Source organism: Pristis pectinata, chromosome 13 (assembly GCF_009764475.1).
Source record: "Pristis pectinata isolate sPriPec2 chromosome 13, sPriPec2.1.pri, whole genome shotgun sequence".
NCBI classification, from domain to species: Eukaryota; Metazoa; Chordata; class Chondrichthyes; order Rhinopristiformes; family Pristidae; genus Pristis; species Pristis pectinata.
The window spans coordinates 33,816,055-33,841,139 of record NC_067417.1 but is presented as its reverse complement, the minus strand read 5'-3'; the positions used below and the strand labels follow the sequence as shown (position 1 = coordinate 33,841,139).

The following is a 25,085-nucleotide window of genomic DNA, read 5'->3' as shown; positions in this document are numbered from 1 at the left end:
ACCTACAGCAGGCACCATATGGCACCGCAAAGATATCACCAACGCAGTCTCCACAATATCTTCCAAATTCACTCGAAGGTTAAATGGACGAATGTCAGTGTCCTCCTCCAGGCCACAATCCCCAGCGCTGAGATCCTTGTTACACCGAATCGGCTGTGTTGGACTGACCACATAGTTCACATGCTCAATACGAGACTACTTAAACAGACACTCTATTGCAAGCTCTGTCATGGGAAGAGTACCACATAGTCAGACGAAAAGATTCAAAAATGTGCTCAAAGGCTTTGAGAAAAAAATGCAACATCCTCACTGACACTTGTGAATCCCAGGTCTAAGAGTGCTCTAAGTGGAGAAGGAGCATTTGTGACGAAACTGTGAACTTCTAATCCACACATCACGAGCATAAGCACTCCATAAGTGAATGAAAGGAGTGCGCCACCTCACAAACTAGCCAATCTGATGAAGGCTCTCTTTCCACAGATGCTGTCTGCCCTGTTTAGTGTTTCCAACACTTTTCCTTTCTGTTACAGATTCCAACTTCATCACATTTTTGACTTACAATTACCCACCCAACCACCCTTTCGAGTACCTTTGCCCCATCTGTGGAAGAATCTACAGTTCCCACTTTGGCTCAGTCACCACAGAACTGCAGTGGAAGCAAATCATTCTCAATCCCAAGGGACTGCCTAAGGATTTAGAAAACCATGGCAGCATAATTTTCAACTAAACCCACTTAGCTTTTAAGGTGTTGAGATACAAAGCCCAATAAAAGGAGTGACAAGGGTGTGAGAGTGCAATATTATATTAATGCCCGTTTTCAAGTGCAAATTAACTTCCAAGACACCAACTACCGATATATTCCTTACTTTATAATTTGAGCTTCAGTAAATCTGTTTTAGTTAGATCTAAAGCACATAATGAACTAACATGGAAAGAATGTCAATGTACTGCCAGCGATTTTTCAAATATTATTTTCCCAGGTGTCAGTCTTTTGTGCTTGTTAGGAGAAATAAAAAGGGCCAAAATAAACCCATTTCCCGAAATGTGAAACATTAAAGCACCACGTGAAGAAAAACAATTCTCCCAAAAGATTAAATTCACAGTGTATGGTATATTGCATAAACCTCATTGTCCTTTAAATAAACATGCAAGAAATTTAACAGGCTTATTTTAAGGTTTTTTAACATGATAAGATCATTAAAATTTTAGCACAACTTATGATTCAAAACTATAAAACCAGTGACTGTTAACCCAAACTGATGAGGATTATAAAATGTGGTTTATAAATCAGTAAAATTACATCTCTGTTAACTTCTCAAATGGTAAGTAAATAGACAACTGGTAAATCATTAACTCCTATGTTAAAATGGCTATGGATTTGCTGAAGGCATCTAAGCAAGAAATTTATATTATGTTAGTTAAGTATATCCAAACCAAGTCTCATGCTGATAACAGCTGATAATCATAAATTAGTATGAACAACAGACAGGGATTTTCAAAGAAAAAAAATCCACATTTGTTTTTTAGTTTCTGTTTCCTCATTTTCTAAATTTTTTTTCTCCTCCTCAGGTTCCAACAGCCTCCTGCACAAACCTGGGGAATTGTAATCAGGCTAATTCACTGTAACCAGGATTAATCGGTGTTTAGAATATAATTCAGCTAAAGATGAAAGATTTCACACCAAACTGCTGCTTTTTCTGTGTTACAAACCAGCAACAAAAGAAACACACTGAGTCATGATTCAGTGTTAAAAACTACTTTATTAATAACTACTTATGATAATAAGAAAAGTAAAAGTAAAAATGTTAGAATGTTAGAAGTAAAAATGTTAAACCTTGAACATTAACCCCAAAAACTAAGCTCGTCGTGTGTGTGTGGCAAAGTCCCAAACTCCAAGTCCAGGAATCTTAAAGTTCAGTTCAGCAAGCCACAAGGTGAAACATGAGCAAAGGCTTCTTCAACAACCACTGTTGTCTGAAGATAAGACGTAGATATAGAGAACATAGAGAGAGTAATTACGAAATCCAAATGTTCCACAATGGAACCCAAACGACACCTCATTGTTTACTCAGTAGTGACTTCCTCACCCCAGAAAGCATCCAAATTGTGGCCGTCCACACAAATATCTGTTTCCTTCTACAGGTCGGCAACAAAGTGAACTCCACCGGATTACTTCCAATTTCCATACGTGGATTGCAGTGACAAACACAGGTATTGTTTCTCATCCATCGATAGAGAAACTAGCAGGTTGGTGTCTCTCTCCCTTTTCTCTCTCTCTCTGACTGACTTCTTCAACAACGTCATTACGTCCTTTATCTTCTGTTGATGTAAGCACGCCGCACACACACACACACCGCTATGTTCTATCTTAAAGGGACATTCACCTAGTCCGTAGCATTCTGAAATTCCACAGAAGTGTGAAATGCAATGGATTAGAGAACATCACTTTGATGTTATTAGTGGCCAAGAAATGGCTGTCAGCAAAAAGAATAATTCAGAGGTCATTCTATCAAATAAGATAAAACATAGAAGAGTATAGCACAGGAACAGGCCCTTCGGCCCATGATGTTGTGCTGAACTAATTAAGCTAATGACACCTAATCCCTTCTGCCTGCACATGGTCCATATCCCTCCATTCTCTGCATATTCACATGCCTATAAGAGCCACTTAAACTCCTCTACTGTATTTGCCTCCACCACCACCCCGGCAGTGCATTCCAGGCACCCACCACTCTCTGTGTCGAAATCTGTCCTACACATCTCCTTTGAACTTTCCCTCCCTCTAGTATTATACATTTTGACCCTGGGAAAAAGATACCAGCTGTCTACTCCATTTATGCCTCTCATCATTTTATAAACTTCTATCAGGTCTCCCCTCAGCCTCTGCTGCTCCAGAGAAAACAACCCTAGTTTGACCAACCTCTCCTAAAAGCACATACCCTCTAATCCAGACAGCATCCTGGAGATCAAATAAATGAATGAATATCCAGAGGAAGAAAATAAATATTTGGGGATTCAGAAAGTACCAGGTCTAAAGATTATCCAAGAGCCAAGAATAATCTGGGTTTGGAAACAAAGATACAGTGGTAAAACCGGTAAACTCGTGAAACTCGGGGGAATGGTCAGGATTAGATGATAATTAATATGAATACAGGAATAAGTCAGTCATATAATTTTGTCATCTGTACATTAATTTGACATTTCTAATAAAGAATATTAAAAAAATACTAAAAAGAAACCAATTCAAAAAATGTTAATGAGGAGAAAAGCAATCTAGAATTCATGAATGACAGATTGTGCCGAACAAACCTGATTTTTTTTTAATATAAATGCTGTAGAATTACTAGATAAGGGTCATGGTGACATTATCCAGGATATTATAGTAGAATTGTTACGATTCTGGTCCAGGTCTCCTCATTTAACATGTACTTGAAAACCTTATTCTTCAACTAAGCTTTCGATCATCTTTCCTGTATCTGCTTTTTTCTGGCTTGGTTTTATATTCTGTTAAGGTAAAGGGCCTTGAGGTATTTTATTCTTAAACACAAGATGAATTCAGTTCCAAAACATGCTATAAATTTGTTAATTTTTGGGTTACCACTGGAAAAAAAAGAGCAGTGCATATCTACTGCTCATTGTATATCTCTACAAAATATATACACATAATGCCTTAGTCAACTAGAAGAGTAACTGCACACTTATATAGCTTTCCTCAAGTATAGCTTCTAATAGATCATAATATGACAGTTAAGCTATTTCAGAATATAACATTTCATTTAAGGCTGGCTTAATTTCTGGCTGAGAAGTGAAAGTTCTGAACTGTGTTGCTGACATTTCTCACAGTAGATAACTGTTGTGAAGAGAAAGCGTAGCATCCGACAGAAACCAGAAAAACCCATGATGCTGGCTCTCCAGTATTCTATGTAGCAGTTTCTTTCTGGAGCCCATCTCTGGAAATTAAAAGGGAAAGTTTTCCACATTGTGTGGTAACAATGCAGGTATGGTGCCTTTTCATTAGGTGCCATTTACTTAAGATTGTTGCAACATGAAGGGCCAAAGTAACCTTGCTAAATTGTTATGGGTAAAAGTCACAGATCAAAAACGACAGAAATGAAATGGAAATTCAGTTTTTACCCTGGTACAGTCTGAAGACAGTTAATAGAATTCTAGTCAATTCAAATATTTCATTAAAAGTTGATTTACTGATAAACATCCTCACTTCAATGGGAAAACAGGTAGTTTTCACACACATTAGGCAGAGATTTCTGTTTCTTTGTGGTTCACAGCTACATTGTAACTGATCCATTACTAAAGCTGTAGATATATGGCCTTCCTGCAGATAAGGAATCAAGCAGACTGTAAATAATCTCTTGTTATTCCCATACAATAATCCTCGATAATGAATGGAGTCATCTTCTCTCCTTAGACAGTCTCTTGGGATTGAGGATGACTTGCACTCCAGTTGTCTGGTTACCGAGGTAGCTGTTGTGGTCACTGTGGGAAAACAGACTCTTCCACAGTTGGGCAAACATGCTGGAAAATGCCTAAAGTTTCATGCTGAGTTGGTGGCATTTACCCTTCTTTCTCCCTATCCCTCTCTCACAAGTGCCAGGAAGTGTCTGACATCCATGTGAACCCATAAATCCTGAGCTTCTTGCCTGCTTCTGAATGATAAAGTTGTTCCAGCATTTTCATGGGTGAAGCTTGTCCTGGCTTGCCATCATGGGGCAGCTTGTCTTGCAAGGCTGTTCAGGATCACTTCAACTTTGACCAGAAAGCTGACACCAGTGGATCTGGATAAAACAAGTCTAAACTTACCTCCGAGGCCAGTAGCAAATGTAACCTGCAAGTTTCAGCTTACAGTATTTTACTAAGTAAGAACTTGTTTCTTCAGCAGTAGGTAATGTGAACATGGTTAGATAAACCATATTCATAGTGTCCCATAAAAAAAAATGAAAATTGAATGTTTACGCTTGTGGCTTGCAAAACCTGCTCCCTTAAGAGGTTTTAAGGTAACTTTTAAATCAGTTACAAGTTCCTTATCAAACATATCCCCATCTCCAGCTTCACAAAACTATCTAAAGGATAAGGAAAAGAATCACTTGATACAAACTAAATCCCACCAGTCAGTCAAAGCTCAATAATCAATTTCAGAAGCTGTGGGGTTGCACATGTTCTGGAAAAGTGGTGAACTTTTATCTGTGGATGTTAACTGCAAACAATAACCAGACGTGAAACAGGATTCATTGTGACCTAAGTGGCTGCAACCTTTCCATATATATTTAAGCTGCAACCGGATCAGAAAATGCTAGAAACACTCAGCAGGTCAGGCAATATCTGTGGAAGAGAAAAAGATTTAATGTTTCAGCTCCGAGATCCTTTATCAGAACTGGGAAAGAAAACTAAGTTTCTCTTTAAGCCACGCACAAAGGAGCTGGCGGGACTCAGCGGGTCAGGCAGTATCTATGGAGGGAAATGAATAGTCGATGTTTTGGGTTGTGACCCTGCTGCTCTCAGGCTCTTCAACCACGTGCTCACCAGACTCGCTATCGGAGCCTTGCGTCCTTCCTGGGCATTTGTCTCTGCCACCATCTTGTGCCACGTGGCTTCCAGCTCCATTTCTAGGCCTCCCAGTTTGGCCCTAGCAAGGATCCCAGGTACTTATGTTTCATTGATTGCTTCTCCCTCTGTTTCTCCATATTCTAAGCACTCCACTCACCGCTAAAGAGTCCTGATGAAGGGTCTCCACCCAAATGTCGACTGTTAATTTCCTTTTGTCGATGCTGCCTGACCCGCTGAGTTCCCCCAGCTCCTTTGTGTGTTGCTCCAGATTTCCAGCACCTGTAGTCTCATGTGTCTCAGTTTCTTTTTAAATTGCACAGAGGGTCACGATGGATAGGAGAAAAGGAATCTCTCTAAAAGGGTCAGGCTAGGGTTATTATGAGAAGAGCTGTTAACTAAATTATGATAGAATAATGAGGGACACTGGAGAAAGAGAAAACATGAAGGAATGTAACATCTGTAAAATGCAGAGCTGTAGAAAATACCCAAGTCATGCCTTGCTGGTGGAGGGAGAAAACAAAAACAGGCCAGCATTATGGATGGATGACCCATGTTTAACCTCCATTTAGTTTTTGCCAGAGAGAGGAAAATATTTAAAGTTATACCATTAAGATCTGGTAAGGTGATCTGGAACCAAAGAATCTGCAAGGGTAAACTTAACACTAACTTCCCCAAATCTTCCTCCCAAGTTAATTTTGTCCACAAATGTGTAAACATTACATTCAATATTTAAAGCTTCAAAATTTATTTTAATATCTTGGAGAACATCCAACCCTCCTGCAAAATCATCTGGTATTAACTGAAATCTGTATTGCCTTGGGCAGCAGCAATGAATGGGTGCCATTTGATCACCTACCAGTTATGCACGTCATGCAAAATTCAGCTCTTTGAAGTTGATGCAATTAAAGATGTCAGAGGGTTGGGGTGTTGGGTGGGTTCACAAAAAGCTGCCATTTCAATACCATTCACTTTGAGCTATGTCTCAAAGTTAGTTTCTATACCACAAATACTAATTTTTCATCCTGAAAACATTCTGCAATGTGACAAAGGTTAATGTGAAATTCTGATGGTGCATCTTCAAAGTTGCCAGCAGAAATGTGGGAGCTTAACAGCTTTACCAAATTAGCAGAAATAATTCATACAGCATTCCCTGCCAAATCACCCACTATGATGATAAAATGTTTCTGAGGAAGTAGACAGAAATCAAATTGAAACACAATAATAGATGGCAATAACTGCCATGTCATGATTAAGATAATAGACATAGAAGTACCAGCATGTGAAAGACTGCTCCCAACAGTATCAAAAAAATGAAATATAAAAATACCCAGGTACATAGTGTACAGGGGAGCTCAGTGCAATACAATGTTCTGCAGAGGGTTTAATAAAAAATTATTTTTGTATGCATTTAATTATTGACCTTAACTCTTTGTTGGTAGTGACAGATTTCTGCACATCAGATCAAATTTACATTTTGGTCCAGCTAATATTTGCTTCCACAAAGAGACAAAGGCAGAGATCTAAAAGTCCTTGTGTGCAGTATTTTGATTGATGTCACTACATGGATGGGTTTCATCTGGCAGTACATAGAAAGCATTTGACACTTTTGTGAGCCATGTGTCCATCATCACTGTATGGAGCAATAATTCAACAGCAAAAAGCTGAAGTACATAAGAATTAGAAATGAATAGGCCCCTCGTGCTCGCTCTCCTATTCAATAAGATCATGCTCACTTCTGACCTCAGGTGCCACTTTCCCGCACTAACCTCATCTCTTTGAATTTTTAAGAACACAAGATCTACTCATGAAAATGTTTGCTGTCACTGAATTTGAATGGATTATTTAACAAAAGCTGAAAAAAAATGTAAAACTCAATTACAAACATTAAATGGAGGCAGAATACATTAATAGATCCATGTAGATTGAAACCATGTTCCCCTATGCAGTACACCTTCAGTTTAATAAACTGACAACTTTATCTGCATTTACTTAAATAATGATTCCCAGAAGGTGGTCTGCAATTGGATACCGGGTGAAACTAATCCAGATTAAGATTTTCCCACAAAAATAAATAAACCCTTAAACACAATGGTTTGGGTGTCACCAATGGCTCAATGTCTCTTAAGGCCATCTACACTGCAGACACTGTACTCAGAGCATCTGAGACACAGAATCAACATACACATTTTTAAGAAGTCCTTCCATTATTACCAACTTATTTGTTAGGATTTTTATATCAAGGGTTATAGGGTTAATGCAGGAAAATGGCACAGAGGTAAAAGATCAGATGTGATCTTCATGGATGCAGAGCAGGCAAAAGGGGCAAATGGTTAACTCCTGCTTCTATTTCTTATAAGCATTGCTGTCTTTAAGTGTGAAATATTTGTTTGAGCTGTGCAGCAAGGGGTATAAATAAATGAAGTATATCCATTCTCTGCAGCAGTTCATGACATACTTCTTCACAGACCGTGATTAAAAATGTCAATAATTCTTGTGAAACTTTAATGTCAGTATTTCCTGCAAATTTTCCTGTGGTTCTAAAAGCTTTAGATGGAGGATGCAGGGGTCTCTCTCTCTTTAATCTTAACTATTTCTGATTGTTTCAGGGTTCATAGCTATCATCAGCTTTGTAAAATCAATTAACTGTTCCACTGACATTAAAGCAAAAAATCATATATACTGTTCATTACATTTTTTAAATCATTTTAGTCATTAAAATTGCTAAAATTTAACTTTTAAATCCCAATTTGATGCTGGCCACACCTTTCAAATTGGTGACATTTTGAATAATACACACACGATAAATGCAGTAACTGTACATATTAAAATATTGAAAGTAACTGATAATGCAGACTAATAATAGACTATACTCCCTTGAGTGCTACACCCCAATAATTTCAGAGGAGGCTGTACTGATTACTCAGTACAAATGTCTTATTTAGTTTACGTTTGTATTAAGACTTCTAAAATGAATGTCCCTTATTTATGGTCATACAAGGGTTTCGTCAAACCAACGACACATAATCATTAAACTAACTATTTGACGCATAATCATGTTTTAATCTGGTATCAATGTGGTGTTCAATGGATAAATAATTTCATTCTTTTTTTTTAAGATTTACTAAATGTCACTGGGCAGGAGATCACAATTGCAAACAGTGATCCAGCTTACACCCACATACAAGTGTTGGGACACCGGACAGACAACTTATGAACATGGTCTCAAGTTTAGAAAAAGACTTGGATGTTGTTGTTACTGGGATATTTTTTGTATGTAGAACTATAGCTTCTGGGATAAATAGTAGTTTATGATGGAATTGTTTGTGATTTTTTAGACACTTCCACAATGTTCACACATTTAATTTCACAATTTTATCTTCAGATTACTTGTGATTTGAATGATTTTAGGCATGTTTTCATAATAAGGTTTGAATATTAGAGAGTGACATGGTGATATAATATTTTGCCGATAACCATGCAAAATACTCTCATAAGCAAGTGTTATTGCACTGCTTCTGTGAACACATTCATTGTGTAAAACACAAATCTATTATAACAGATACAAATCTGTTTCCTGTTGATTTCTAAAGTATTGACAAAGTAATACTGAAAGAGATGACTGTTTCAGAAGTTCAAGTAGCTATTCAACAGTGGCACCTGCTTTGACTGTAGTGCGAGCTGGTTATCCCATTCACTGCTGGCATTGAATACGAACCTGCTTTTATACAGAATCCTATTAACTAACAGCCATCAAGTATGGGTGATATCCTCAATGTTAATAAACAGCCCAACGATCTGTGTGGCAATCCAGAGATGGCTCTGCTTCCACAGCAGTTTGCTTTTGTGGTTTACTCTGCCAGAAAAGACAGAAATCCCAGTAGTAACCAATGTGTAATATAAGTGTAAATTGTGAGATTACAATATTGAGCTACGAGAGTGACAGATCATAACATCATACAAGAGTCTCCTGCTGCCTCTGGATGTACTGGTCCAATTGCCACTTGACTGTGATTACCTTGAATATTTATTTCAATGCAAGGTAAAACCTTTTTGCAGCAACCTAAAGTGTCATGCTATGTAACCAGCATGGCAAAACTATTCAAAGACGACGACACACAATATTAATCAGGAGGGTTTACTTATCTCAGATCAAGATGAAGAATTTTCACTTGCTGCCAGCAGTAGAGTATGCATGTGGCCCGTGTAGCCTTTTTAAGTAAAAGTGCCAATATCAGAGGAAAAACATAAATAGCCTAGGTTGAAAACCACCACAACTGGACAAGCTTATCTACTTTCTGTAGTAAAGAAAGAAAAAGAATTTCATCATCTAAGTAGCTTTTCTATTGTAAATAATTATAATGGTCCTTTAAGTTACCTCACGTTCAAAGCAGACACTTCAGTTCTTCCTTGCATCAAATTCTTTAAACATGGCTAGATTTCTATGAAAAAAATTACATAAGCCAAATGGGACTGACTTTATAGCAAATCTCCTTCTCTATGTAGGATTAAATGTGAGAGTATTTTACATCCTTTTCTAGTACCATTGTAATTTGTAATTATTTGCAATCAATGAGTAAAGCATTACTATATTTTGCAGATTAGCCAGCCTAGGTACAGACCCCCCACCCCCCCACTCCCAACCTTTAATTACTACATTGATTGTAACTTAGTCATTATGGGTTTCTGCCAAGCCACTGAAGTTTGTCCTGAAAACTAACCTTTTCTTCTTGAACCTGCAGAACCACACAATGGTCCTCTCATGCATGATGCATCTCCAATACCTGTTCATACAGTTCTCATCTTTTTTTTAAACTCAGCCGTGTTCACAACATTTGTAAAATCTCGATTACTATGCCTGGGGGCTTTCTTTGTCTTTAAGCAGTTTCAACTCAATACAACAGCACTGAAATGAACAGGGCAAGAGCTGCATTAGATGGTGGCCTTGCCAGCAACATCCAATTCCAATGAATCAAATAACACAGAGGGTAATTTCCAACTTCGCCATTTGGGTCAGAGAGTCAGAGTTGTACAGCACAGAAATGGACCCGTTGTCCCTCCACCCTTCCTGGAACATGCTGGCCTTGAACTCTTACTCTCTTTTAAGAGACTCCCACTTGTTAGCTGTCATTTTACCTGCAAGCATCTGGTCCCAATCTATTTTCGCCAGGTCCTCTTTCATGCCATTGAAATCAGTCTTCCCCCAATTTAGGACTTTAACTTGATGACGAACCTTATCCCTTTCCATAACTACCTTGAAACCTACAGAGTTATGGTCACTGTTCCCAAAGTGTTCCCCACTGACACTTTTGCCACTTGCCCAATTTCATTTCCCAAGATAAGGCCGAGTGCTGCCTGGTCTTCAGGAGGACTCTCTACATATTGTCTCGAAAAACTTTCTTGGATGCATTTAATTCCACCCATCTAATCCCCTACGCTGTCGATCCCTGTCAATACTGGGAAAGTTAAAAATCCCCACTATCATAACACTATTGCTATTACATCTTTCTGAGATTTGCTTACATATCTGTTTCCCTAATTCCTGCCGACTATTAGGTGAAAAATTGTACAATCCTAGCTAAGTGATCGTCCCTGTTTTATTCCTAAATTCTACCCATATGGCCTCATTGGACAATCCCTCAAGGATATCCTCTCCAAATACTACAATGATATTCTCCCTAATCAGCAGTGTGACCACCCCCCACACCACCTCCTCTTTTGCATCTTCCTCTGTCATGTCTGAAACTTTTATACCCCAGAACATTAAGCAGCCCGTCCTGCCCTTTCCTCAACCACATGTCCGTGATTGCAATAACATCTCAATTCCAAGTGCTGATCCATGCTCTAAACTCATCTGGATTACCTGCAAGGCTCCTTGCATTAAAGTAAATGTAGCTGAGTCTGCCAGCCCTCCCACGCTCCTTAACCTGCCTCTGTCTGCTCTGCCCACTGTAATGGTTTGATTTATCCTTTACCTTTTGAGTCAGTCTCCCCACCTGCTGCACTGCTATTGTCCTTCCAACCCCGCTGCCAGATTAGTTTCAATCCTCCCAAGCTACATGACCAAACCTCCCTGCAAGGATATTGGTCCCTCTCCGTTTATGTGCAACCCATCCTTTAGGTCCATGTCCCACTTACCCCAGAAGCAATAATAATGATCCAAATGCCTGAAGGGTGATACATGGCTGCTGAACTTGTCTGATTTTCAATGGCATGAGAACCAGGCAGATTCTACAGTAGGTTGCTCATCAGCCGGATCACTGCCCAGGTGATGAAGTTGAAAACTGTCCCCATTGGACACAGGACAGAAGATGAATATAAATATAAAATGGCCAAATTAAGTCAACTTGCAAAAGAAAAGCTGTGCCAAAGTATACTCATCCAACCAGAGAAACAATTGGAGCATATTAGTTTGAGTTTTATTTACTGCAAATAATACTTTTGAGCTAACAATCGTCTAATAATTTTGTTGCAGAACTTAACTACTCTTACTGTTTTTGCTTTCTACATTTATTATGCTCTAAGAGTTCAAAGTGTTTCCAGAGAACTTTAACTTAAATAATGTGTAAATAATTAAAAGATTGTTAACTCCTTTCACTATCTGTTGTCCCAGAAAAAACAAAAATGTCAAATTGCTTAAGAAATAAAAGCAAAGAAAGAGCCAGATACAGAAGACCACCACTCATTTGGTTCATCTTCTACCAGCCTACTAGTTACATGACCCAACAGTAGAATCATTACAATCCATCATTACACAATAGACTCAGAAATAGCACAGTGCTGGAGAGAACAAGAGTCACCTCTCAAGCACACTACATTTAACGTCCTCAGTCAATAGCAACAAACTCAAAATTTGGTTGAGACACCGGAAATTCACTTCTATTGAAGTCAATGGAACCATATTTCAAAGGCTGCTACAACATTTTGCGTTTAGTTTTACACTCCTAGGCTAAATTTCTAACTTGTCATGTTTCAAATTATTCATATACTGTACTCCATAATGTTAATGGTAATTCTTACATTGCTGCTGGCCTGTGGCTGGGTCCTGTAATTACGCAAGATGTTCTGGAAGGACCTATCTTCCTTCGTTACCTGAAAATAAGAAGTATATATTTTTTTAACTGATTCACAGCTTATCAAACAGGGACATCTTAATAACATAGAAGTGAATGAAAACTTAAAACAAAAACAGGAGAGGTATACATTGGCTACCAATTCACCATCATCTTTGTTAGTCTATTATCCTACCTTCATGTGAGTGAATGTGATGACAGGAAACATGATAGTGCTCAGTAATTTGTGGGCTGGTCCATTACTATGCTTGGAAATATGCTGTCACAGGAGGATGAATGACATAAAATAACTTGGGTGCACTTTACATGCAAAGCTCAACTCAAAGTCTTTTTTGGGCTGAATGTTTGACCACACCCAGACATTACTTCACACTGGGAGCAAATATGCAGGAAATATGCAAGACTAGATAGCATGAAACTCTAATGTTCCATTTTTAAAGAGGAATGTAGGTTGGAAGTTTGGCACTTTTCTTGGGATCGTATAGTTTATGTTGATTTCTGCTTCAATTTCCTTTTATTAAAGAAAATCATCTTAAGACTGCACCTTTTATTCTTGAGATTAGCAGAACATTTGGTTGTAAACAGACATCAGCAAAATGGATATGCATAGTTTGGATGCAAATTTCCACATACCACTTCATGAAATTCCATTAATGTACACAAGCCTTTTTCTCATGCAACAGGGAGAAACAGAGCATTGATCAAATATGTTAAACTGACACTTTTGATCCCAATCTCAATCTGTTATTAACTGCACCAAACTTTGTTATTAATTTATTTAAAATGTATTTTTCTATTATCTGGCAGTAAGAAATCAACATTGACAAGAAAGCATAAAGGGCTTGCATCTATTTGAATAGACAAGGCTGGGATTTAGTGTCATCATTCTGGTATCAATGACAATCTAGATTTTACCAACATAAATGTTCAAGCCGTCTGCAAGTTTGATATCTAGATCCAGGTCCATGGAACAGAAGGAGAGGTAGAAGATCAAACACATACTGCTACTGAAAATTTGACAAACAGAAACTAACTGAGGAAATAATTAAACTTACACATTTTGCAATCTAAAACATCAGAAACAACTACTCTAGGGCTTGAAACAGGTTCTTCAGAATTACAGATTAGTATATTTTATTGACAACATAATTCAAAAAGCTTAGAAGAAAAAAGTGACAAGCCAGCTGCTTTATACCAGCGGCAAAAAAAACTGCATTTCATGGAAATCTGAAACAAAACACAGAATGCCAGAACTCAACAGATAAGTAAGCACCTGTGCAAGGAGAAAAAGAGTTAATGTTTCAGGTTAACAACACTGGTGCCAGCAGAGGGGGGGGGAGAGAGAGAGAGGGGGGGAGAGGGAGAGAGAGAGGGGGGGAGAGGGAGAGAGAGAGGGGGGAGAGGGAGAGGGGGGGGGGGAGAGGGAGAGAGGGGGGGGGGAGAGGGAGAGAGGGGGGGGGGAGAGGGAGAGAGGGGGGGGAGAGGGAGAGAGGGGGGGGGGAGAGAGGGGGGAGGGGGAGAGGGGGGGGGAGAGAGGGGGGGGGGAGAGAGGGGGGGCGAGAGAGGGGGGGGGAGAGAGGGGGGGGGGAGAGAGGGGGGGGGGAGAGAGGGGGGGGGGAGAGAGGGGGGGGGAGAGAGGGGGGGGAGAGAGGGGGGGGGGGAGAGAGGGGGGGGGAGAGAGGGGGGGGGAGAGAGGGGGGGAGAGAGGGGGGGGAGAGAGGGGGGGAGAGAGGGGGGGAGAGAGGGGGGGGAGAGAGGGGGGGGGAGAGAGGGGGGGGGAGAGAGGGGGGGGGGAGAGGGGGGGGGAGAGGGGGGGGGAGAGGGGGGGGGGAGAGAGGGGGGGGAGAGAGAGGGGGGGGAGAGAGGGGGGGAGAGAGAGAGAGAGATGGGGAGAGAGAGAGATACTGAACACAGCACTGGAAAAAAAGAGATGCTAGAAATATCTAGCAAATTAGGCAGCATCTGTGGGGAGAGAAAAACATTAGTTTAATGTTACAGGTGGTTGATAAGGACTTATTTTGAATCCAGCCTTTCCTTCGTGTGCCATAAATGACCAGTTTTGATGAAAGGTTATCCACTATTTTTCCTCTCACCACAGATGCTGCCTGATCTGCTGTGTATTTCCATCATTCTCTTTACTTCAGATTTCCAGAAACCATGGTTTTCTACATCTCACACTTCCAGCATGTTCTTTTGGTTCTTTTCTCTCCCTGACTGCCAGCACTGAAAGCAAATACATTACCTGGAGTTCCTTGATTTCCATGCTGTCACAGTCATTTCTCGTGGGCCCTGCTCTCTCTACAATTTAAAACACCTTTGTTTACTCAATTTTCCAATTCTGACAGAGAATTATTGACCTCAGATGTTGACCTGGTTTGTTTCCCCAGGTGATGCCAATCCTGCTGAGTGTTTCTTGTATCTTTGGTTATATAATACCTACACAATGTATATGCAAGCATCATATTGATCTCTAATTGGTTGTATGGATTTTACCTTAGCCATTATGTAAACAGCACACATCAGAAGTTGATCTAAATGTCTATCAGCCATAAGATCAGTGCAGTTAACCAAGGAATACTCAAAGCACGTCCAGATTTTCCTCCTCAAGTTATCTGAAATGTCCAGTTTTGCACAGAGGTCCCGCAGACGAACACTTGCCAAATGATAAACCTAAGCAACCAACAAGAACAGAGAGAATATCTGAGACCATACATGCTACAGAACAATTGTGAACTCTCTTCGTCAACATAGGCCATCACATCTGGTCTTCTCTTTGCACTTATCTTGGCGAGAGTAGTGGTGCAACCACTTACACCCCAGAGCAGCTCCATTCATTTTAATGAGAGTTACAGCTTTGGACAAGTCCGAGGGTTGATCCAGAGCCATTGAACCCCAAGAAACACACAGTAAGTACTAAAAGTGTACTGACATTGTGCATAAAGTATCATCTAATTTTAATTCAGTAAATAGACATAGATTATTGAATTTACAATTTAAATGTTTTTAAATGCTATTTATCCAGAAGTAAATTTAAAATTACAGAGCAAGATATTTTATGTTGGAAAAGGACAAAATATAATTTATCTGAGAAGCTGGAGGAAGTATTGTCTTTTGATTTAAAGAAGTACTCAACGTCAAAGGACACTTTCACTCTGTGTGAGAGAAAAACATCTTCAATTTCTCATGGTGAGTGCATTCAAGAGCAATAATTGCCCATCCTACTCACCTTAACTCATTCAGTTTCATTGATTTCAATGCAAGTTTAACAATACCAAATCAGGAAAAAATTCTTCCCCTGTAACTCCAGGATATTATAATTAAAATGAGGGCATTGTTTTTTTGTTATTTGCACCGTGTATTCTTTGCATTTACCTTTATAATTTTGTTGCAAGAAAAATTCATCTAATGTCCTGCTTTGAGTAGGGCACCTGAATTTGAAAGTCCATGGCAACTAAAAACAAAGACCTCCAGACTCTTAATAATCCAAGATTGAACTACTTAAATGATGTAATTTCTTGTTATAATAAACACAGAATATGAAGCTGATGCACGTATAAATATGTTTCTTTCCCCGAGGCCAATGTACCTCAGCATAATAATATTTTAACATTTATGAAGAGACATACCTTTCGAAAGAACAGAGCGACTGAGCCTGTCTTTTTGGGTCTGCTGCTTATTCCTCCCTGGTGCTGGTTTTGGTTTTGGTTTTGGTTTTGGCCTGGGGATTGTTGAATTGACACCTGTCCAGCAATCTGCACTGCAGTGCCAGCTATCTGGTGACTGCCTAAACTACTGGCAAGGTTCTGGGCAGTAAGGGGTTGGATAGTACTCGTCACAGACTGAGCCTGTCCGGAGACACTGAGCTGAACCGGAATGAATGTAATGCCTCCATTTTCATTTGCAATACCTGAGAATCAAGAGAACAAATTAAACACCTTCTAAAGACAAAGCATGGAGATTAATCTCTATCTAACATCTCTTAACAATTATGGTTCAAACAATCATGATAAAAGTATTAAGACATCTGGTCATAATTTCTATCAAAATATTCAGGAGGTATAAAGAACGAGAGGTTCTTTTTGTTCACACAATGAGGACATTACTGGCATTTATTGCCTGATTGCCCGAAAGCCAATAAGACAATTAAGGGTCAAGCACTTCAGGTAAGGTCAGCAGATTTCCTTCCATGGAGGACCTTAGTAAATCAGGTGGGTTTTTATGACACTCCAGTTGCTTGATACTACATTTATTTTAAAATTCCAGATTTATTTAATAATTCAAGTTTAAATTCCCTCATTGTTGTGGTGGGATTCAAACTCCTGTCTTTGGATCAATGATCCAGAACTGCCAGCCGAGCCTGCAACACAACTACTGTGTTCTTAAATTAAAACATAGCAAAACTGACAGACGGAAAGAAGAAAATTCCACACAAGTTCTCAGTGATCATTTCCTGTAAATCTCATTCTAATCCTTATTTATAATATTTCAGCTGGAAAATTCCTATTTAAACACATCCGTCAGGATTGACAAGGTTGATTTGCGTCAATACCTACAGCCCCATGTTCAAACTGTGGGAAATGCAGGAACTGTATACTTCAACTTCAGTTATAATTTACTTGCCTTGAACTGGAATTGTAACTGTTTGTCCATTAGTAGCTGTAACAGTGGCAGTTGCCATGGTTACTAATGTCTGTCCAGGGACATGAGAAATAGACACAGTCTCAGTGGTCACATTCTGGACTGGTACGGCATTAACAGTTTGTTGCTGGGAAATTCGAGGGGAGTTGCTTGAAGAGTCTGGATTATTGTCATTATCTACAAACAACCTCCTTCTTGCATTACTTGCTGTTGGAGAACTGTATCGATCATGTAGCGTCGTTGGTGATACAATGGCATCTAAGAAGAAAACAGAGCATTTGAGTAGTAATTGTTGATAAAATAGATAAAGCATCTTTAGGATGCAGTGTAATGATTTTGTTTTACAAAGTTTCCAAGAAAGGAATTAGAATTTTCATTTTCATGCTTCTATAGCTTTAATGTTACAATCTCTTTTACTGTCCTGGGCAAAATCAAGAAAATCAGGACAGACTGTAGATGGGACCCCAATACCTTTGCAAAATCTGGTTCACTAATACATACATCTACTAATTCAACCCGAAGATAGTCTTTGATGTTCACTAAATAACTAATTTAAATGAATGAGAGTGAGTGGCAGTGACAACTCACAAATTCCATGTATACGATTCCTGCAGGAGACACACTACACTGTGGGAGGTAATAATGAAAATTTGCCTTGACTGAAGTTACCAACATGCTTGTGCGCACCAAGTCTGACCAGATGGCAAGGCCATAGCTTTAGGTTGTGCTCCATACCTTTCCTGCCAGTCTCAACGCGAGCCTCCTTTAGCCGTGTATGAGTAATGGGAGAGGATATCTCGTTCCCGGTGCTCTCGAGATTTTCAAAATAATGTGGTGGCATCACCTGAAGGAAGATACAAATACTTGATGGCTCTGTTTGTTGCAATCCCACCTATAGCACTGGATCTTGCTTTCCTCACAATGTTTACTGCTAAAGAGAAGCAATACATTTTTTCTGAAAATCAAACATATTTTTCATTCCATTGAACCACTGTGGTGAGAGACACACGAACTTGGACTGTATATCCACAGGTCCCTAAAGGCAGCAGGCAAGCCTGTTATAGGAAAGACGTCATTAAGCTGGAAGGAGTGCAAAGAAGATTCATGAGAACATTGCCAAGACTCCAGGGCCTGAGTTATAGAGAGGTTGGGCTGGCTAGGACTTTATTCCTTGGAGTGGAGGAGACTGAGGGGTGACCTTATAGAGGTGTATAAAATCATGAGGGGCATAGATATGGTGAATGCAGTTTTTTTTCCCCAGGGAAAGGGAATCAAAAACTAAAGGGTTTAGGTTTAAGATGAGAGGGGAAAGATTTAAAAGGGATCTAAGGGGCAACTACTTCATGCAGAGGGTGGTGTGTATATTGGATGAACTGCGAGGGAAAGTCGTTGAGGCAGATACAATAACATCATTTAAAAGACACTTGGACAGTACACAGATAAAGGTTTAGTTGGATATGGGCCACATGCAGGCAAATTGAACAAACTTAGATGAGCATCTTGGTCAGCATTGATGAGTTAGGCCGAAGGGCCTGTTTCTGTGCTGTATTGCTCTGTGATTCCACAACAGGTAGATAAGATAGTAAAGCAGTTATTATGGGATACCTTTCCCAAATTATGACAGACACAGCTAGAGTGCTCCAAAGTTCTGATCACAGTATTACAGAATGGATTTGATTGTACTAGTGAAAATACAAAGGAGGTTTACAAAGGTGTTTTAAGGACTTGAGTACTAGCTATGGTCAAAGCTCAAAAGTTTGCTATGTGATATTATTAACAGCAATTTTCAAGAAAGATAAATATATTTTGACTTTTTAGTGAATCCATGCACAATATGTTTACACACTTTAATCTCAGAACTTAACTATCTCAGACCCAAGGACCATTTTATTTGGGGATTCTGCTTTTTTCACCTTTGTAAACCAATTTCAATTGTAATAGATATACTGGCAGCTGCACGATTCTGAAGTGAAATAAATGTATCAATATATCCTCTCTCCTTATTAGGGAGTCCCTCGAGGTCAAGGATCATTTCCTTCCATTCCAGAACTGTGGGTTCTGAGGTGACTGACAAGGGCAATGTGGGACCCCCAACATTGGGCAGGCATTTATGAATGGTATTTTCCTTCTGGCATTTACTGTGGGCTTCTATGTGCTCCCAATTAATAAACCCAAGGTTCTCAATGCCATCACAAAAGTGCCTCCATTTTGAACAGTCATGACAAGGGATTCCCTCCAGGTTCGTGGGGATGTTATATTTTTCAACTAAGCATTGAGAACATCATTGGATCTTTACCTCTGTCCACACTGGAATCACTGTGATGGACTTCCATGTTTCAGGAATTTGATGTTGGGCTTGAGTATGCCATGGCCGGACTGTTGGACCTAACCGAATGTATTTAGGGACTCAATGCGGATTAAGTTTTCCTGGGAGAGGGCCGTGATATTGGTTCACTTGCATGACCAGTGCATTTCTCATATTTTGAAGAGTGGGGGCATTGACGTCAGTAGTACCACTCCAGGACTTAAAGGTGCCAATAGGAATTAGTTCATGAATATAAGTACACAGGAGGGCAAGGATCATTTCCTTGAGCTGGTTTGAGGTCTTGACTTTTAACCACTTTCCCTCAGATAGCCAAAGGCTGTGCTGACATACTGAATGCAATTGTAAACTTCATCATCGATGTCTTTGTTGAGCGCATGGTTTCCAGAGTTTGATTGTGGAACTTTATTGTCAGAGAGCAACATTGTGCAGCAGCATCAGGTCAGTGGAGCAGCTTTGTTTTGTAGATGTTAAGTATAAGGCCAAATCTCTCAAATGCTTCAGCAAACAAATCGATGATGTCTTGGAAGTTCAGCCTTCAAACAAAAGCATACATGAGGATCTGCATTAATGCAGCTCGATGACAGTTCAGGTGACTGACACTGGAGTGGAGGCAGCATAGGTCAGACAACTTCCCATTTATCCTGTGGGCTAGCTTCACTCCAGGAAGAAACTTGTTGGAGATGAGATGCAGTGCTGTGGCTAGAAACTTTAAAACAAAGTGTTGGGACAATGACACAGCCTTGTTTGACACAAGTCTGCATTGAGGTTGGATCTGTTGTGGACTTACTGGTTAATATAACAGTCTGCATGCCATTTTGTAACAACATAAAATGAAGACAAATTTCTTCAAGCAGCCAAATTTCAGAAGGATGCTCCACAGAGCCTCTTGACTGACATAATCATAGGCTTCTGTGAGGCTCATAAAGGCCATGTTCTGATGCTACCACTTTGTTCCCACTGTTTACTGGCAGGCACCATGTTGAAAGACAAATAAGACAGGCAGCTCCAGATATATAACTTTGCGTCATTGTAGGTTTCTAAGTTAATATTTCACATAGATGTTGTCCTGACTGGTTGAGAAGAACTTGAGGAAAGAATATTACCTGAACTGCACAAATTCACAGAGCCAGGCCAACATTTGCACAATGCTTTGTCAGGTATCAGGTATCACCAGATAAGCCTAGAAATGCATCAATACCTTATGCGATTAAATACCAATTAAAGACAAAGTGCATTGGAAAAACTGAAGAGAAACAAAGGACTGCAGATGCTGGAATCTAGATGAAAAACCCTATGATATTGGAGGAACTCAGCAGGCCAGGCAGCACCCGTGGAGAAAAGCAGGCAGTCAACATTTCAGGTCAGGACCCTTCTTCAGGACTGAAGATAAGAGAAGGGTAAGCCCAATATATAGAAGGGAAAAGCAGAGCAGTGATAGGTGGACAAAAGAGGGGAGGCAGAGTGGGCACAGGGTGGTGATTGGTAGATGCAGGTAAGAGATAGTGATAGGCAGGTGTGGGAGAGGAGGGGAGAGCAGATCCACCAGGGGATGGGTCAAAGGTAAGGAGGAAAAAAAGGGGGATAGAAAAAAAGAGAGATAGGCTAGGAAAGGGAAGAAGAGGCATGGTTGGGGGTGTGTAGGGTGTGGGAGTTTGTGGGGATTACGTAAAGTGGGAGAATTCAATGTTCACGCCATTAGGCTGCAAGGTTCCAAGACAGAAAATGAGGTGCTATTACTGAGAACCTCACAAAATCTGCAATTCTCCTTCTGGGTTCTCAGAGTTTTGATGTACCAATGTGTAAAGGAGCCTGGACAAGAACAGTAGCTACAGTGGTGTGCTACGCTTGCCTGGGTGCATTTTATTTCATGCACGTATGGCCTGTTGTATCCCTGGGCCACTCTTGCAGAAGCAGGTCCCCACAACACCCAATTAAAGGAGACCCGCCTGAGGTCAGATATCAGGAAAATGCCACAGGTAATTTCCTTTTACCCACACAGCCCTGGTAACCCTCATCCAGCAACTCTTTTGCCAATAATCTACTGATTCCTTCAGTAGTTTACTAATCAACCAGCCCCATCTGACATTTACACTCCCTCCTCTGATTACTGATTCATCGTGATCTTCCCGAACACTGACTGCACCTGCAAACCACTTCTCCCATCTCAGACCATCAACTGATTCTGACTGCCAGTGGCACTCACATCCCCAAACCCTGGTTCAGATTCCTCCTTTATCCTTTCACCTCTGCAACACCCGGCCTTGGCCTTCAATTTAAGTCATTTTCCTTCATGCACTCAGCAATAACAAGCCACACAAAGGAAAGACCTTGAGTGTGTCCAGGTTGGTCAGTAGCAGACTACCTTGAGCTGAGTACGCTACTGAATTTCCCAGCAGTGAGTGGGGCCTCAAGCAAAATACCTGGTGGTCTGAACAACATGTCTTTACGTGGAGTGAGCAATTTCTAGGCAATAATTTTCTGCTACTGTACTTCTCTCTCCTCTCCTCCCACTAATGGTTATGTTTAGTTGTGTAGGCAAGCAGCAGTATTGAGGTCTGAAATGCTTTAGTCTGAATAAATGTGGTTTGTAGAACAGTCACTGCAGCATTTAACTAATGAAAAACAGACCAAGTCAGTGTGCTGGCTAACTGCTGCAGCTTATTCCTTTCAGACCAATGGCTGCAGTTTGTGGTTCATATATCTTACATTAATGTAATCACTCTAAGAGCAGACAATAAATTCAGGAGCAGTACTCACCTCTTCACATGATGGAACCTTGTTTTCTGAATCTTTAATTCCATCCCAAAGGGGGGATTCTTGCTTCCATGCAAAGTTTTCCAGGATTGTTTCTTCAATATAATTCAGATGCTTTACTACCTCCCTGAAAAGACCATCCTCTGCTCTTATAAGTACCTCTATCACCTACAAAAATGGTCAATCAGTTTTAATAAAATTTATAACAAAATATTCTACCACAATGCATACCAAATAAGTTCCATTGCTTCCAGCAGCCTAACTATCTGGCTTATTACAAAGTCTTTTCCCCCAGGGAATAGTGTCCAACAGCATTTTCTTCCAACCAGGAATAATTTAAGATTGTGTGGAACATTACATGTAATGTTATTAACGATTAATACTGGGGACCAGTATTTGGATTGCCTTGAAGTAAAACTACCAGTGCAAAGCACAAAGTTGGTGAGATACAACTCTAGAAGAGAAAAGCATCTGACGAGTTAAGGCAAAGAAACTGTAAATAGGATAGACTTATCTTGTAGAATTTATTTGAAAAATGTAGTATTCAGTACGATTTAAAAAAACATAACATTTCTTGCTTATAAATGGAAATAAATCCTCATTGACATTCTAAAAGGTAGCCAACATCCTTTGAACAGTTAAGGACCTCAACACTTTCAAGGCTGAACTAGTTGTTATGACAGTTCTTTGCTTTGCCTTGGCTTCAGCATCCCCATCTGCTCCAATAAGATAAAACAGGCCTTTCTGGCAGCCATGCTAAGTAAAGACATATGGATTTTAATTGTGCTTAACATTTTGTGCATGCCAGTTCCTGAGGATGAAGACACAGGATCAGAGAACTGTATGGTTAGTTCTGCCTGCACTTTTATGTGAAATCTTTGTCAAGGTCAGTTAAAGTTTTAACTTATACGTAAATGAAGCATAATTCACGTTATTAAGAACTCTCACATTACTGCAGATCATGCCCGGCAGATACCTGCCTGAATAGCCAATTGGGAAGTAGGGACAATACAAGCAGCAGGTTGCTCCATCTGATTGATGACGCTGTAGAGGCTCAGCCAGAGGTCAACTACACCCCCTGGCATCTCCTGTCTTCTCCTTCAAGGCTACATCAGAATTACCCGGTAGAGCTGTATTTTAATCAGACTTTTATTTATCAAGCAAGAATCTAGGAACCTGCGCTAACTTCTCCTCCCAATATGGTGCTCAGACAAGGCATTAAGTGAGCTAAACTAAATGTACAGCTAGTGTCAGCCATGGTTAAAAAGGGGACTTTCCTTGAAAGTGCACTACTAGATTTACCGGGAAAAGTAAAGGAAATGGGGCTATCTATACAGATGCGAATTTAGAGTAAACTATAGTATCAATCAGGAAGGAAGAAAACATCTTGGTTCAATAATAATAAATACATCACCAGCAAAATAAACAGAGCCTTTCTTCAAGAAATTACCCAAGGGTAAAACCGTGGGCTTCATTATGGAATCTTAATTTAAGGTGGCAAATTAATATTGCTTACCTTATAAAAATGATAGGATGGAAGGTCATAGATATCAATGATCCATGAAAAGTCTCCTGGTGGTTTATAGGAAAAGATAACTATTTCAAGGCAGCAAGCCAGAAGAGATCGATGGAATACATCTTGTTCCAATATTCCCTGTGTGAGAATACAAGTTTGCCGCAATTTGTTGATGATAAACAATAAACATTGAACATTTTACTGATTCTTTATTGTACAAATCATGATCTTTGGAACCTTCTAGTCTACCCAGTATGGGAGCTCCATCTCATGCTAATTTATTTCTTGCAGCTATCTGTTCGTTAGTATCACATTATTCTCATGAAGCAAGCATTGAACTAACATCAGATTATGATAAAAGGAATCCCCAAAAAAATCAAAATGCTTCATATATAAAAGAAGAAGGGCACAAAATACCAATCCAAAATCAGAACAATGATCTGCGGCTGAGAAACAGTGCAACTTCATTATGTCTTAAGTGGAGGGGAAACTGTCACAGTTTCCAGGCTTTAAAAGGTAACAGACTCGACTTTGTGCTTTCGACTGAAGCTTTATTCCAGCTTTAGAGTGTTTGTCAGTCCCTCATGCCAACAACCACATTGGAGCATCGGAAGGAATGGCATCAAACAAAGGCAGCAGCCAAGGAACTTACTGTTCCGTAGTTACAATAAAATGGACCGAGGTTGTTGAGGGGCCTACCAATAGCCAAATTAAGTGTTCATGTACAAAATTAAAAAGTACTGTAATGTGACACAGGAAAAAGAGAATTAAAACTCAGCTAACATTTTGATATGTTCCTGGTGAGCAAATCATGAAAACAATGCACAATTGCAAGTAACTGTTCAATCTAAAGTTGACTCTTTTGTGATATTAACACATGAAGGTTTATGGCTAATCCTCTAAGCAGTAATGTCTACATTTAACAGATTTTAAAACTATTTTAATGTATACTTACAGTCAGATCTATTTCTCCTAATCTCCTCTTTTCTTGCTCAATCACTGCTTCCAAAACTTTGTAGTATAGAATCTCCGCAAGTCGAAGGCGTTTGGTGGCATAGTCTGTGTGTAAAACAAGTATCATAACATGTCTATGTTGCACCACCTATAGCAATTCCAAATACATAATTTACAAAAAAAACATAACATCTTGTTTCTAATACAAGTACAATGAAAATTGTTTCACTCTTAGTTATTGGAAAATAGAAGCAGCTACAGAGAT

At 39.7% G+C, this 25,085-nt stretch overlaps 1 protein-coding gene across 2 annotated transcripts in view; it reads right to left on the bottom strand.

Annotated features, from left to right (window-relative positions):
* rbl2 (retinoblastoma-like 2 (p130)) overlaps window positions 1-25,085 on the bottom strand; it is a 116,717-nt gene that overhangs the window by 15,803 nt on the left and 75,829 nt on the right. For both annotated transcript variants that reach the window (XM_052028383.1, XM_052028385.1), the window contains 8 exons: window positions 24,822-24,925; window positions 23,867-24,004; window positions 22,354-22,518; window positions 18,006-18,114; window positions 17,253-17,528; window positions 16,259-16,539; window positions 15,126-15,302; window positions 12,580-12,651 (listed from right to left, as the gene is read on the bottom strand). In XM_052028383.1, coding sequence (XP_051884343.1) covers window positions 12,580-12,651; window positions 15,126-15,302; window positions 16,259-16,539; window positions 17,253-17,528; window positions 18,006-18,114; window positions 22,354-22,518; window positions 23,867-24,004; window positions 24,822-24,925 — 1,322 coding nt within the window. The remainder of the gene's footprint in view (window positions 1-12,579; window positions 12,652-15,125; window positions 15,303-16,258; window positions 16,540-17,252; window positions 17,529-18,005; window positions 18,115-22,353; window positions 22,519-23,866; window positions 24,005-24,821; window positions 24,926-25,085) is intronic.